A 14,982-nucleotide genomic window follows, 5' to 3' on the forward strand; every position below is an offset into this window, starting at 1 on the left:
TTGGTAAAATCCTCTTAAAATTGTCAGTACTTTTGAAGTAGGTGCTGATGTTTGTTCTGAAGATTTGTGTCTTCCAGTTTTCATGCAGTATCAACCACACCACGGTGGGCAGTAAGTGTCAGCCAACATCTTATGCACGTTTTACATTCACCTCAACTGCCTTGGAAAATGCAAATTCAATACTTAACTTTCCATTATATAGACACTATAATTTTGTTTTTAGCTCATCGCTGGCACCAGCATTGGCTTGCAAAATGAAAAGCGTTGTCAAACAATAAAATAAATAAGTGGTTGTAGATGGATGAATGAACGACAAACCCTGCAGCCAGAGTGTTCAGGCTACCCTCCAGGCTCAAGCAGGTGACACTGCGTGACTCCCATTTCCGTGTTCAGATTCCACGTGCTCCTAACCTAGAATGTCCCACAGTTCCCACTGATCCCGCCACTGGTGGCCTGGTGACTCTGTGCAGCTCACAGGTCACAGTGAGGGCCATGGCACAAGTAGCTGGTCCCCCAACGGGCAGCGTTACCGATGCCTCCTCCACTGGTCCTGGAGACCAGAGGACAGAGCCGTCCCTAGCCACTTCCATCCGGGCACACATCAGTGCATCAACGTGCACCCCGCAAGTGGTCATTGCAAGAGGCTATCCTTTAAGCTTTGTCAGAAAATGGCCATGAGGAGAGAGATAGGTTATCACTTGATGAACGTTTAGATTTAACCATGTGTCCATTGGCTCTGCTTATTGTTCATCTGGTTTTGTCAAAAGAGCATAATCCGCAGAACTGCTCCCCACCCCCAGTGAGCTAGTTAGTGTGGAAGCACTTCCTTGCTTGGTGAGCAGCTTTCTCCCTCAGCTTCTTCAGCCTGCTGACTGGCTTGAGGAAGAGCAGAGACCACGCCGCCCTGGAAAAGGTAGAGTGAGACCTCCCACCCCACTGTATAATAATTAATTTTTAGTGTTGAGCTCCACTGAATTTACAACAGCAGTGACAATAACGCCATCTGTTTCCCCTTGACAGAATGAACCAGCAAAAGGTGTGCTTTTGTTTTAAAAAATTGTGGTGCCTTCCCTAAGGGAACTGAAGGGTACCTTCATGTGTGGTAATGAACTTATTTTTTAAATGTGAGGTAATTTTGAAGTCAGAGCTTATGGTCTTTGTTCCTGACCTCCTGGGGGCGGAAGAGGAGTCCATAGACTAGCCTACAGGCGGCCATCATGTTCTGCCCTCAAACAGCAAGGATGGCTTGCTTGAGTTGGGAGATGAGTAAACTTGGTGAAGGAAGACTTTCTGAAGGAGGTGACACAGTATATTAGGTGTCCTGAGTCCAGCCACTCTTCTGGATCTTTCTGTGAGGTCTTTGGAGGCATATTTGTGGAAAGGAACAAGAACTTGACCTTTCTTGCCTCCCATATCCTCTCCCCTCCTGCCTCAGGAGGGCCCAGAGAACCAGGACTTCCCACAGAGAGGTCCCAGCTACTGCGCCTCCCTCTCTCCCGCCCCAACCAGAGCAGGAAGATGGGGCCTCTCGTAAATGCAGGGCAGTAATCATGCACATTTATAAATCAAAATAGACAACTTGGCACTCCAAGGCAAAACGTCCTTTTAATCGTCCTTCTGTCTTACAGTTCCCAGTGGATCCAGTGGGCGGATGCCTAAGGCCAGTTGCAGCATGAGCAGCTGGGGTCGAAGACCAGGCCTGTCTGACAAGCCTCCGGGTAGGTGTGCCCGCCCACGCAGTTGTAGAAGGCTCGCCGGCTGGTGGGGCTGGGGTAGAGCCCGTTGGACTTCCCCGCACAGAATCCGCCATCGCCACCACCGTCGCCCCCAGGAGCTGCAGTGGCAGCAGGGGCCGAGGTGGTGCCCAGGGTAGAGGTGGGCACTCTGCAATCTGGAAGAGAGCAAGAAAAGGGCTCTGCAGGGCACTCCTTTCCCAGGACAAGTGTTGCGTCTGCAGTAGGGTCACGGGGGTTCCTCTCAGCCGAGGGCACACCCTACCCAGATCGGTGGTTAAACGCCCTGGGCCTGAGCCAGACACCCACAGGCACAGCCCAGCTCTGCCGTGAGCTGCGTGACCATGAAGAAGTCGTTATCTCCTCTGAGCCTCAATTTCCCTCTTGTAATGATGGGAAGGGATGAGTGATAGAATCCCAACGATAGAGCTCTAATCATCTCTTAGAGTTATTATGTAAAGTGTTTTCCAATGTGCTCGCTATGTAGCATAGTAAGTGCTTTACAATTCTTAGCTTTTATTTTATTTTTAAGGGGAAAAAGAATGTTTATTTATCACCTTTATCACCTAAGTGCTTCTCTAAATATACTGTTCCATTCCCACCCACCCCCTGAAGAATCATACAAAGTGCAGAAATTTTAAAGATCGCTTCATCCATGTTAGCTAAAGCAAGAACTGAGATGCAAAGCCAGCTCTGTCTGAATTCATGGCCTAGGCGGTGCCTACCGCACTGCGATATTTTTTAACCACTTTATTGAGTTATGGTTGACATACAAAAAGCTGTATATATTTAATGGTATAACTTGAAGTGTTTGGAGGTAAGTATACATTATGATCACCACGATCAATGCCATCAATAAATCCATTCCCTTCAAAGCCTTCTCCCCCTTCTTTAATTATTATTATTATTATTATTTGTGATAGGAACACGAACCATAAGATTCACCCTCCCAGCCAATGGCCAAGTAGAACAATACAGCCTTGTTAACTGTAAGCTCTATGCTGTATAAATTCCTAGGACTTTACTCATCACGTGTAACTGAAACCTGTACCTTTTGATCAATACCTCCCTTTCCTTCCTCCCTGGCTTTTATATCTAAGTAGATGAATAATGCCTGTCTCTGAGCACGCCCGTGACGTGAACCCTGAAGGGCCAGCAGGCCTGGCACGGGGCGGAGGTCTGCGGTCAGCACTGGCTCCCACAGGCTTCCTGGGCCCTTTTCTTTCTGGCCCATCCATGACGCCTGGGGCTGGGCAGAATTGTGTGGTGAGACCGACGGTAACTGCGCTTCTCACCTGGGAGCAGGTGCAAGCTGGGCCCCTTCGGGTTCCCTTCTGTCATCCCTTTCCTCATCTCCTAACTTCTTAATCTGTCCCCTGTTCTGTCCTCACTGCTCCATAAGATTCATAAAGGCTGGAGCTGGGCAGGTGGGAACAGGGGACAAGGTGTCTGTGGCCCCTTCTCTACCCAGGCTCCAGGTCACTGTCCTGGAGCCCTCTCAGCTGCTCTACAGAGGAACACCCTCAGGAAGGGTGACAGGTCCTCTCTCACAAGGACCATTAACCATGACGGGCCCCTGGAAGGCCACCTGGGTCTCTCTCCGGGCCCCCCATGCTCCACACGAAAATGCTGAGACAGGTGGGAAGTCTGAAGGAGGCCGCGAGGGGCTCCGGGCAGCTTTTCCTTCCTCCCTGGCCGTGTGGAGAGTGTGGTCTCATGGCTGGTAGGTGGGGCCTACTCACTACTACTCTACTCACTGGGGGTGGAGACGCCGAGCGCAGATTTGAGGGCATTCAGGAGCGGGTATCTGCCTTGTCCTCAGAAAGTGCCGGTGAAGTCGTCCAGGTCGATGGCCCAGAGCATGGCCCCTCCAAAGCTGTTCTTCAGCAGCCACTCGGCCTGCGGGGGACGATCGGGGGGACTGCAGTGCATCCTCACACAGGTTCAGGGAGTGACTCCAGCAGCACGGCAGGGAGCGGGGCACAGCGCCCTCACCAGGGGAGCGCCCGGGAGAGTGCCTTCCCTGCAGTGACGCTGAGCGACTCCCAGACATGCTTACAAATAAGGAAAGGTTTTAGGGCACCAAGTCAGGGAGGAAGAAAGGATCTTGGGCCCAAGCAGCCCATTCCTCCTGTTCCCTGTAACCCCCACCCCCTTCTGAGAAGCCTGTCTGAGTTGGAGCTGGAGCTTGAGGGGGTTAGTGTCATAAGAAACAGGGGGCCCTTCACACAGCAAGTATCTAGGCAAAGAGATATGGCTCCAGACAGGGCGGTATAGGGTCAAGGGCCCTGGGGTCGATCCCAGACCTGAGCATCTAAAGGCCAGTGGGCCGAAGCCTAAGGCCCAGATGATCCCTCGCCTCCTGATTTTGGTTCAGCCTGTGTACCAGCAGATTTGCCGGACACGGGGGAGGAGCACAGGAGGGGAAGAACTCTGTTCCACATGACGCCATGGTCCTTGGAGAGAGGCAGAGCACCTGCCTTGGACAACTGGATCCCAGCCAGAGCCGTGCAGGGACGGGACCAAAAGGGAGCCTGAAGGAGCTGGCGGTGGGGGGCATGGGGGATAGTCAGGAGGGCGGACGGGAGTGTGCAGGGGCCGAGAGAAGAAAGGCAGCCAAGTGCAAGTGCACAGGAGCAGAGGGGCTGCTCCAACTGCGGGGCTCTGCTACCCGTCCACCAGCTCAACCTGAGACCTCACCTTACTTCTCTCATGGGACTCCTGGGGTTGTAATTCAGACGCACGTGGAGGACAGGTGCCCTGCCCTTCCAAATGTGCAGAAGGAAGGGCGCAGAGGGCCTTACCTTGAGGGCGAAGCTCTTGGGGTTGCTGTACCCAATCTACTGGTTCCCCTTATAGGCATAGGGCACCTCCTGCGGGGCGTTCCACACCTCGGTGGCTCCTCTGAGGAAGGAGCAGACCTGGGGCCGGTGCAGGAGGGGCAACCACAGCTCAGATGGCCCTGACTTTGCTTGGCCTACCTTTCCTCCTCCTTCCCTTTCTTTTCTGGGATGTACTCCCCACCCCGCCCCTCTTTGCTGGAAATAAGAGTGGTTCCAGCTTCACCCCCACGCCCTGGCTTTGCTTCCCATCTGGCTGCACGGTGGCGAGGCCCTTGGCTGGAGGTGAGACAGGACTTCCTGTCCTGTGTCCGCCAGTATCCATCTGCAAGACGGAGGGCAGGCAGCTCCGTGGTGCCTTGTGCCCCAGTTTCCCTTTTAAATGAATTAACCTGTTCTTATGTGAAAGATTTTTGCCACGAAGAGCGAACGAGAGGATGACAGAGCGTGAGGGTTAGGGCCCGGAGTTTGAGGACTTAGCTTGGCATCCTAGCTCTGCCACTTACTAGTTCGGCGACCTCGAGCAAAGTTCTTAACCCCTCTGTGCCTCAGTGTCCCCTTTTGCATAAGAGATAAAATCAGCACCTCCCTGTGCATTGTAAGGGTTAGGTAAGGTAATATATAAGTCACTTCGAATGGAGCCTGGCTGTCCATTTGCACTCAATAAATGTTAACTACCACTGGAATTAAAGATGCACATTTACTTTAAAAGGTTAAAATTTAAGACACTTCATCAGTTGTTCACACTACCCTTCCCTCCCTGCCACGTATATTCAGAGCAGTCTACATGGGACGCCCTGTATTAGAAGCCAGGGTATGAGCTCTCTCTTCACGGAGGGATCTCCAACCCATTAGAACGGAGAGAGCGGCTCTCCCAGGTGTCCCAGGCCCTCTGGGACATTACCTCAAAGTAGGCAAGAGTCCCAGCTTCCTGAGTATAGGGCCCAGCAGTCCCTGGGCCAGAGGTGGGAGCACCCAGGCCGTGGTCGGCAGGGTGAGTGAGAGTGAAGGTCTGGGCATAAGCCCCAAAGCCCACCATCAGCTTCTCGGCGGGGGCTCCTTGGTCCTTCCAGTAGTTCATCGCATAATCCTGGGGGCGGGGTGAGGAGGACGTTATTAAGGAGCAGCTGAGCATGTTCCCAGAGGCCTATGGAACAGCCTACGTTTTCTACCCAATTCCCCAGCCACTTCGAATATCACATGTGGTCAAGCCAACCTTAGAGGGAGGCCAGCAATGCCTCCCCCGCTAGGCCTGGGTGTGAGAGGTGCCTCGGTCAAGAGGCACAGGGGTTAGGCAGTGAACCTGGCCCAGCATCAATTGGGAATGGAAATGTTCTCGTAACCCCTCATCCCCTCATCCTGGGCTGGGCATTGGTGGCATGACTGGAGTTTCGCCAGGCATTCCCTTGTCCCCCGCTGGCAGCTCAGAAGTGTTCAAGCACAGGCAGTGCCCCTGGGAAACCTTCCCATACCCATTTTTAAGTTCCTGGATGGATTCACTGAAATCTCATCAAGCCAGTTTATCAACCTACAAGTCATTAAGTAGATTCATCATCATCCCTGCCTTTGGCACACAAGGTAGGAAGGCAAATCTCATAGCATATGGAGAGGGTGGAAGGGAGGTGAGGAAGAGTGGGGGAAAGGTGGGTCATGAAATGGGATCCTAGCATCAGCGGATTTTAAAAAGTTTTCCAGTCCTGGCTGCTGTGGCTCAGTGGACTCAGCATCAGCCTACACACAGCCTGGGTTGCAGGCCAGGTCCCCAGCTGAGGGAGTGCAAGAGGCAACCAGTTGATGTTTCTCCTACACATTGATGTTTCTCCTACACATTAATGTTTCTCCCCCTTTCTTTCTCCCTCCCTTCCCCTCTCTCTAAAAATAAATAAATAAAATCTTTTTTTTTTTAAGTCCTCTTTAACAAAAGAAAAAACATTCTCATTGTTTGGGATTAACCTCCAAGCCACTGTTCGGCCTGCCTTGCAGTGAAAGAGAAATGAATACCATCCCATTTCATCACTCACCACATTAAAGAATTTGTAGTCTCCCTGGTCATTGGGTCCTGCAAACAGGGGGCTGTTCTCTCCCCTGAAGCCCTCCCAGGAGCCCCTGAGGTCGTAGGTCATCACATTGATGAGGTCCATGTACCTTGGGTGGTTGGGGTTAGGGTACCAGAAACGAGAAATGACCAATGGGAAATCACACTCTCCATCTCCCTCCCCCTGAAGCCCCTAGGCCCTATCAGATGTGTTGTTTGTAATTATGCCACAAGGCAACGTGCTTTGTAATTCTTTATTCCATTCTTCCTCGCCTTGACCTCAAGAATACCTGATATACAGAAGGCACACAATCCATGATCAACAGAGAAGGCTGTACTCAGACCTGCAGAACTGGTGGAAGTTAAGAGACTCAACTAACGTTCTCCAATAGCCTCCTATCACTGAGAATCTTGGAAACATTTAGAAAGAAGCCCAGGGTTCTCTCAGGAGTTAGGGTAATCTTATTCCTTTGGGAATGAGCCCTCTCTGTCCAGGATTCCTGGGCATTGGCCAATCTATGGGGGAGGTACCATGGTCGCTTAGAGCTGAACCTGGCTTTCTGGGCTCGGGGTTGACTTACTTAGACATCTCAGGGATCTGATAGGCAGTCTCAATGGTCCCTTTGCCAGCTGACACAGCAGCAGAAATCAGCAACCTGGGCTTGTTACTCTGTGTGGCCTCTTGCTCAAAAGCCTTGTACATTTCCTATGGAACAGAGGACACTGCCCTCAGGCTGGAGGGCCCAGGGGCATGTGACTAGGTCACAGTTCTTAGGAGGAAATCTGCAGAGTGCTCAGTTTGGAGTCCTTTGATCCCAAAACAGCTGTTGGTCTCTGGGGACAGCAGTGAGTTGTCTCCCTGGAACTTGTAAGTGAAGGAACATTGACGACTGTCTGAGAGTTAAACTTTAAAATGAGCAAATAATGTCAGAGCAGAAACATAAGAAAAGAAGGGTTATGTTTAAACAAAAATGGCTCCTAGCTCTGCAAACTATCTGTGATTGAATCTAATAATCAGAAAAATCAGTCATGGAGGAAAAGGAAATAAGAGCATCAAAGTGAACACAGGTGCTCAACCCAGCTGGCACCGAGGGAGAGGGTGTGTGCACCCAATGGCTTTACATCCGGTCCTGAGGGCAGGAGCCAGCCTTCCCTGGAGGTGTCTGCACACCCCTCAGAGCTTGGGGCCCTGGACGCCTCTGTCTGTAGCTGGTCCTACATCCCTGCCCTATACCCTACCCACAGAGGACCTGTCTGTGGACTACCTGACTTTCCTCGGCTGTGCCTAGAGATAGGACAGGGTGCTCCTGTCCCCTTGTCAGTTACTCGTGTCTCTGGAAGTTGATTACATTTCACTATGCTGCCTTATACCAGTCTCTGTAACTTGGGCCTCTTCGTTTTCCCTGAAAGACTTGAATTGTGCTAAGGAAATTGGGTTTGAGCCAGGAAGGCTGAGTTCTGTACCCTCCTCTGGGGTGCGTTCGGCCTCTCTCAGACAGAGAGACCTTCTCCCTGGCCAGTTGTGCCCCACCAGACCCTATGTTCTTTGGACACGGGCAGGGTGAGTCACCTTCAGCAGGACGGTAAAGAGCCGCTGGGTGTCCGCGGGGCTGCCACGGTGGCCGGGATACTCCCAATCGATGTCCAGCCCATCGAAGTTGTACTTCCTCAGAAACTGGAGGGCTGACTGGATGAAGGTCTGGCGGTTCTCGGCAGTGGCCACCATGTTGGAGAACCTGGGGTCAACACATCACAACAGTCATAGCTCCGGGGACAGGGACAGGCTTTGACAGGGACTCTCTCAAGGGCGAGATCCTCCTGTGGGGCAGACGCAGGAGGAAACAATAGTGGCCTAAGCGCCTGGATCCTCTGCCTTGCCACGTAGCCTCCTGACTGTTGCCTGGGCAGACATTCAGTTATTCAGTCGTTCACGTGACATTGAGTAGTGCTGGGGTATAGTGGGGACTCAAGTAGAGTTTCTGCCCTGGAGAATCTCATACAGAGAAAGGCACAGGTAAGTAAATAGGCAGTTAAGATGCACTGTGGTCAGAGCTGTGACGGAGGAAGGACAGCCCGCAGGAGAGCTTTGACCAAGTTCCTGGGGTGCAATCTGAGGTCAGAGGCCACCCGCCTCAGAGGAACACAGAGCCCCAGGAGCTCGGAAGAGACCGCGTAATGTGGGAGTGACTCAGCCATGAATACAATCTTACCCCTGGGTTCCAAAGTTCCAGCCGCCGACAGATAGCAGGGTTTTCAGTTCTGGGTTGCTGACAATAGAAAGACACCGATGTAAAGGAAATTCCACCCACAAGGAGCTGTCACCTGCTGGTCAGTCCCTCCACCCTTACATCCCACCCCTAAGCAGCCCTGAGTCTGCCCCATCACTAGCCTAGGGGCTCGTGTGGGGAGCAGAGGTCTCCGTAGGAGCAAGGCACCTCCAGGCCCAGGGTAAACAGTCTTTGAACAGGTTCTGACTCCCTGTCCTGCCGGAGGGCTGGCCGACGGGTCTTGGTGCAGCAGCGAGCGTCCCGGGGGAGAACAGGCAGGGCTTACGGGGCAGGGTGGGGGAGCCTAGAAGTAGTCTCTCTGTGCAGGTGGTGGGTTCGCTGGAGTTGCTGGGATACCAAAAGGCAGAAAGATGCAAGTCCGAGTCTCTTAGAGGGAAGAACAGGGAGTAAGGCAGCGAGGGTGTCTGCCACTTCCTGTGTGCCCACCAGGTGCCATTGCTCCTGTCTGTCAGTCTCGTTTGACCTTTAGGTGATAGTCAGAGGATAAACAATTTGTTCAAGGTCGCCCAGCCAGCAGAGCCAGGATTTAAACCTAACTCCTCTAACCATGGTGCCTCCCAGCAGGCACCAGGTCCTGAGTGCTTGACCTGAAAGCTCGCTCGCTGGGTCCCCCCTTGAACCTAATTGTGAATTAACCCATCTGACCAATTAATCCGGCGTTCCTGCGCTCTCCCACTTACTGGGCTAGGGAAAGTTCCTATCGAGTTCATAATTGTTTGAGTTGAAAATGTCTTTAATTTTTAAAAAGTTTTATTTTATTTTTTTTTAGAGAGAGAGGAGGGGAGGGAGAAAGCAAGGGAGAGAAACACTGATGTAAGAGAGAAACATCGACTGGTTGCCTTTGGTAGGCTCCCCGGCCAGAAAGCGAACCCACAACCCAGGCATGTGCCCTGACCAAAAATCAAACTGGTGACCTTTGGCTTTGCAGGACAATGCCCAACCTACGGAGCCATACCGGTCAGGGTGAGAATATCTTTTAAAACTTTAATATGCCTGCTTCGTAGTGTTTGTTGTGAGGGTTATGTAAATAATACACGAAAAGCACGTAGAAAAATGCCTGACATGGTAGTCGCCCAATAAATATGCTCAGCGTTTAATTGGCACCAGAACCTTCTTAGAATATATAGGGGTTGGCGTGGGGTGCACTGCAGCATGGCAAACGCCAGGGGGCAGTCTTTACACCCGCCGGAAGCACAGACTACAACGCTGAGAATCTGGTGAGAAAACAAGCCAGTAAGTAACCTGCCCGTCCTGGGCAGAACATGCAGACTGCCAATGAGGAATGAGACTGACAGGCATTCTGGTGTTGGTGTCTCAGGGGACACTTCTGAAAGGCCCCTATGGAAACCCCGAACCTGGCACAGAGCCCAAGCCCAGAACTCACTAGTTCTTGAGGCCATTGATGCCGGCATAGAGGACCTCATCGTTCCACTCGATGGTTTTGATCTGGTTGTTGGCCATGCCAGCGAAGGCATAGATGATGTGCGTGCAGAGACAAGGGTCCACGTCCTCGGGCATGTAGCTGGCGACCCCAGGGCGGTACTGGCTCCAGCTGGTGAAGTAACACACAATTTTGGTTGCTGTGCCTGGAATGGCAGGAAGTAAGAGAGGAACCCTGTCCTTCCCCCAGGTACCCAGGCATGGCCCGCCCTCACATGCGGCACTTACCCGCTGCAGCAGGAGGGCCAGCCCTAAGGGAGAAAAGAGACCTGGGTCAGGGGGTGGCAGGCTCATCCTTTCCCTGGAGGGAGTGGCCCAGGCCTGGGGAACCCTGGCCAGGACATGACGAGGTCTCAACCCCCCCGCCCAGAAACCCTCGCCCAACATGGACCCTCGCATGATGCTCTGAGGGAAGGTGGCTCACGTAGGCGTTCAGTGAGCTACCTGGAAGCTCAGGTGACAGTGTGCAGCTCAGAAACCAGGAAAATCCACTGTTGTTCTTTCAACAAACTCCTATTAAGTGCTGGGTGCTGGAGATTAAAAAAAAAAAAAAAAGGTCCCTGCCCTCAAAGAGCTCACAGCCTGATGGGAGAGTCGAACCTGTGAGCACAGAGCTGCGACGCATTGTGACTAGTGATGAAATGGAGATATGCACAGAGTGTTATGAAAAACAAGTCATGGAAGTCTTCCCTAGAGAGGTGCCACATGGGCGGGGTCTCTGCTCTCCCTCTGGGCTCCTTTGGTGTTCATGGGGGTTTATCTCCGTCATAGAACTTACCACACTGAAAAATAATGGTCTGTTGGTCTCCCCGTTGGACTGTGAGCTCCTTTAGGGCAGGGACAGTGCTTACTCGGCCGAGTCCCCACTGCCCAGCACAGAGCCTGGAACACGGTCAACCCTCTATCAATGTGTGCGCAATGAGTGGACCCAAAGATAAGCCAAATTGGTGGAGGAGGGCGGAGGAGCAACTGGAGATGGAGAAGGGCGTCTCGGGCAGAGGGCCCCTTCCTGCAGCGGCCTCTTCACCTGGGAACAGGACTCGCCTTTTCTAGGACCAGCTTCACTCTACTTTCAACTCAAACGGCGATTCCAAGTTTTATTCCCTTTCAAGCCACCCAACCGCATACATGAGAGGTGAGCTCTTGTGCCCAGCCCACAGGTGCTCTCCCTGGGCTGCTGGCCGGTTGAGGCACGGCCTCTGGGGGCGAGTTTGCGCGGGAGAGGCTGCATGCGCTCCCTAAGGCCTTTTCTGCCTCCCTCTCCAGCGCCCTCACACCTGGCCCCACAGTACAAATGCAAGTAAAATCTGCCTCATACTTTTTTTTCCTGCTAATTGCTCCTTTTAGCTGATACATCCTTGGTCAGGTCCACGCATTGAGCTGCTGCCGTGTGGCTCACAGTGAGGAAGAATCTCAGAACATGAGAATGGAAGGCACTAGCCCAAGGATTCCATCATCCTCCTGGGGAAATGGCCTTGCGCTGGCTCCCCAGCGTTATCCATTGCGCTCCCGGCTGAAGCCTCTGCCGCTCCGCGGGCCCCTCCTAGCTTCCTTCCTGCCTCCCTCCCTCCTGCCCTTCTTTCCTCCCTTCTTTCCTCACTAGGTCATGATCCCAAGGAAGCTGCAAGAGGGGAAGGGGACAACACCAGCGGCCTCGGAGCACAGAGAGTGCGGGCAGAGGTGGAGTGAACGGCGGAGGAGAAGCAGCAACTCCTGAAGCCGATCGGGGCCACCTGGGAAAGACTCACCAGCGAGAACCAGCCACTTGCCCATTTTGGTGGGAAGTCCTAAATGCGAGTTTCAGGCCTGAAGGAGCACCCAAGAGCCTTTTATAGGGAGCATGGCAGGCCCTCCCACCCTGCCCCTGGCTCCCTTCGGAGTCGGGAATAAAGGGGCAGGGGCCTCACAGGGCTCCGTTTACCCTCTGACTCTTATCTGTGTTTTCCTTGTTGGGTAATCACCCCAGGACACAATGGACACTCCGTGAGAACAGCCCTAGAAGGCTGTTGACTGGAGGTACATTTAGGGGAATGGCATATCTGGATATCTGGCACCGGTATGAGGCTGGCCTAGGGTTCAAAGTCATTTCAGAGTAGGCCCCACATGTCAAGAGAGACCAGCTGGGCCCTATGGGTGGAGTGTGGACAAGGGAAGTCAGGCAGCTCTTGGGCCTGGCCACACAACGTGGCAGACGCCGCCCATCCTCCACCTCCTCAGTTCTGTTGCAGCCATGGAGGTCGGCGAGTGGCTAGAAGTGCGGGAGGTTTCACCAAGTTTGGAGCGGAAAAAGCAGTACTTGCCAGGGTTGTTTCTGTTTAATCGAAGGCAGCCTGGATGACAGAGGAGGGAGGAAATTCACGGGGGACAGACATTTCTAACTCAGCTTTGACTTGGAAGGGAGAAGCAGCAAGGCCCAGGACAAGGAGCTGTATAAACCAGAGAAGAGACAGCTGCAAAGATGCCCGTGGATCTTTGCATCCCCTGCCGGTGTTGTCCGCTTCCCCTCTTGCAGCTTCCTTGGGATCATGACCTAGTGAGGAAAGAAGGGAGGAAAGAAGGGCAGGAGGGAGGGAGGTACAGAAAGGGATACGCCTACAGGAAGCCCACCAGGATGCCATATCTCACATGTCCAGACCACGTCCGAGGGTCCCGCAGCCCTAGAAGGTAATGAAAGGAGCAAAGGCGTGGCCTACTCTCCCCCACAGCAGGCTGGTTCTACCTTTGGCTGGGACACCAGCCCCAGGCACCCACCCAGCCAGACTACAATCCCAGTTAGGACAGGGTGGCCCTGGGGGCTGAACCTTGAGAGCAAGTGTACGGACTCCTCCCACTTAAAGATCTGCCTGGTAAATTCTCAAGACTCTCTGAAAGGCTCTGGTCCAGCCCCTTGTAAGGGCGATCTGGGTTACAGAAAATTCAGGAATGGGCCCTCCAGATGCCAGTACGTGTTCCGAGAGGCTGGTGATACTCTCAGGGCTATTGATTATTCACAGTGTCCCCTGATCCTTTTCAGGTCTTCAATTCAGTTGACTTCTGGCTGAACCTGTAGTCATTGACTGCCAAGAACTTGAGGCATTGACTAAGTAAAACTGGGCGCATCTTGAAAATAATAACAGCTAACATTATTCAGCAAATACAATGTGCCAAGAGCTGAACAAGAGGCCTTTATCTCCTTAATCTTCTCCTGGATGTTTGCACAGTAAATGGTTCTCCGCTCACAGCAAATTTGAGAGATGGCTCTGTAGAGTTCAGGCTTAGAGCCCAAGACACGGGCCTCTGATGGACTCTTAGGCTCCAAACAAGGCCAAGGTTAATATGTTGGGCAACTGTCCATAATAATCAAAGTTACAACAAACACAAAAAGTATTTGAGATGTGTCAGGCACTAGCCTGAATGCTTCGCAAATAGTAACTTATTCCCTCATATCTCTGAGAGAGAGGCACTCTTTTGATCCCCATTTTACACTGGAGAAGACTGGGGCCCAGAGAAGGTAAGTAAATTGCCCAAGGTCACACAGCCAGCAAGGCAGTGACAAAGCCAGGGTGTGAGCCCAAGCAGTCTGATTCCAGACTGTGCTCTTAATGACTCGGCAGTTCTGCCTCGTGTGAGCATGATAACCAGAGGCAGCAAAGGACTGAGCCAGAGTTAGAAAACCAGAGAGGTGCCCAGACAATGTCTACCTCATAGTAAGGAGATCTGAGCAGTGGGACGGCGTTTGGGGGCCTCGGGAACTGCTCCGCTAGCTTCCAGCAGCGCTCACCACCCCTGTTCTCTGGTCTATACCATCTGGGGTTTTCTCAGTCCTAAAAGAATATCCAAGGCAGTTTTGAAATCAATCTCCTAGTGTTCCCACTCTCATGCCCCTTCGGATCACATGACCATCTCTAAACCCCTCCTCTGCAGAAATTCTGGTGCTGCCGCCACTTACCAGCTGGGTGGCCTTGCATTCCTTGAGCCTGAGAGTTCATCTGCAAGTTGAGCCGACATGACCTCCTTCAAAGGCCATGAGGATTAAAAATTCACACGAAAGTGTTGTTCAAAGCATTGGATAAAAAAATCATTTTTTTTTTTTAAAGAAGGAAAGGATTGGAAGAGATGGGAAAAAACACAATTTATCCTGGAATTAGGGTGTGCGGGCATTAGGCTGGGGTAGCCTTCACCCCTTCGCTGGCACCGCGCTTTAGAGGAAGAATTGCAGACTCTTCTGTCAGTGGCAAGATAATAATGTTTTAGGTTTCACAGACCATGCTGGCTCTGTCTTGTCCTTCCTGCCACTGGAGAGAGAAAGCAGCCATAGACAATATGTAAACAAGTGGGGCTCGGCTTGTGTTCCAATAGAAGTTTATTTACAAATCCAGACAACGGGCTGGATTTGACCCATGGGCCATGGTGTGCTGTACCCTGCCTTTTTTTTAAAGATGTTACTTATTTATTTTTAGAGAGGGGGAAGAGAGGGAGAAAGAGAGGGAGAAAAACATTGGTTGGGCCTACAACCCAGGCATGTGTCCTGACCAGGAATCAAAACAGCGACCTTTTGGTTCGCAGGCTGACACTCAGTCCACTGAGCCACACCAACCGCGGTGCTGGTCCCTGCTTTAAATAGCTCTGCTCTGGTCCTCCTCCAGCTGCCCCCTCACCAGGAGGTG

General features: G+C 52.3%; 1 protein-coding gene across 1 annotated transcript; it reads right to left on the reverse strand.

Moving 5' to 3' along the window:
- Nucleotides 1-1,655: 1,655 nt before the first annotated feature.
- Nucleotides 1,656-12,109, reverse strand: LOC129063967 (acidic mammalian chitinase-like). The gene is given in 11 exon segments (XM_054565099.1): nt 1,656-1,925; nt 3,029-3,045; nt 3,491-3,632; nt 4,538-4,654; nt 5,478-5,663; nt 6,595-6,718; nt 7,190-7,314; nt 8,179-8,344; nt 8,819-8,875; nt 10,281-10,511; nt 12,081-12,109. Coding segments are annotated over 11 exon segments (1,464 nt in total).
- Between the last annotated feature and the right edge of the window lie 2,873 nt (nt 12,110-14,982).

The sequence above is a fragment of the Pteronotus mesoamericanus genome, unplaced genomic scaffold (assembly GCF_021234165.1).
Source record: "Pteronotus mesoamericanus isolate MK-2021 breed Mesoamerican mustached bat unplaced genomic scaffold, CSHL_Meso_final scaffold_99, whole genome shotgun sequence".
Taxonomy (NCBI): domain Eukaryota; kingdom Metazoa; phylum Chordata; class Mammalia; order Chiroptera; family Mormoopidae; genus Pteronotus; species Pteronotus mesoamericanus.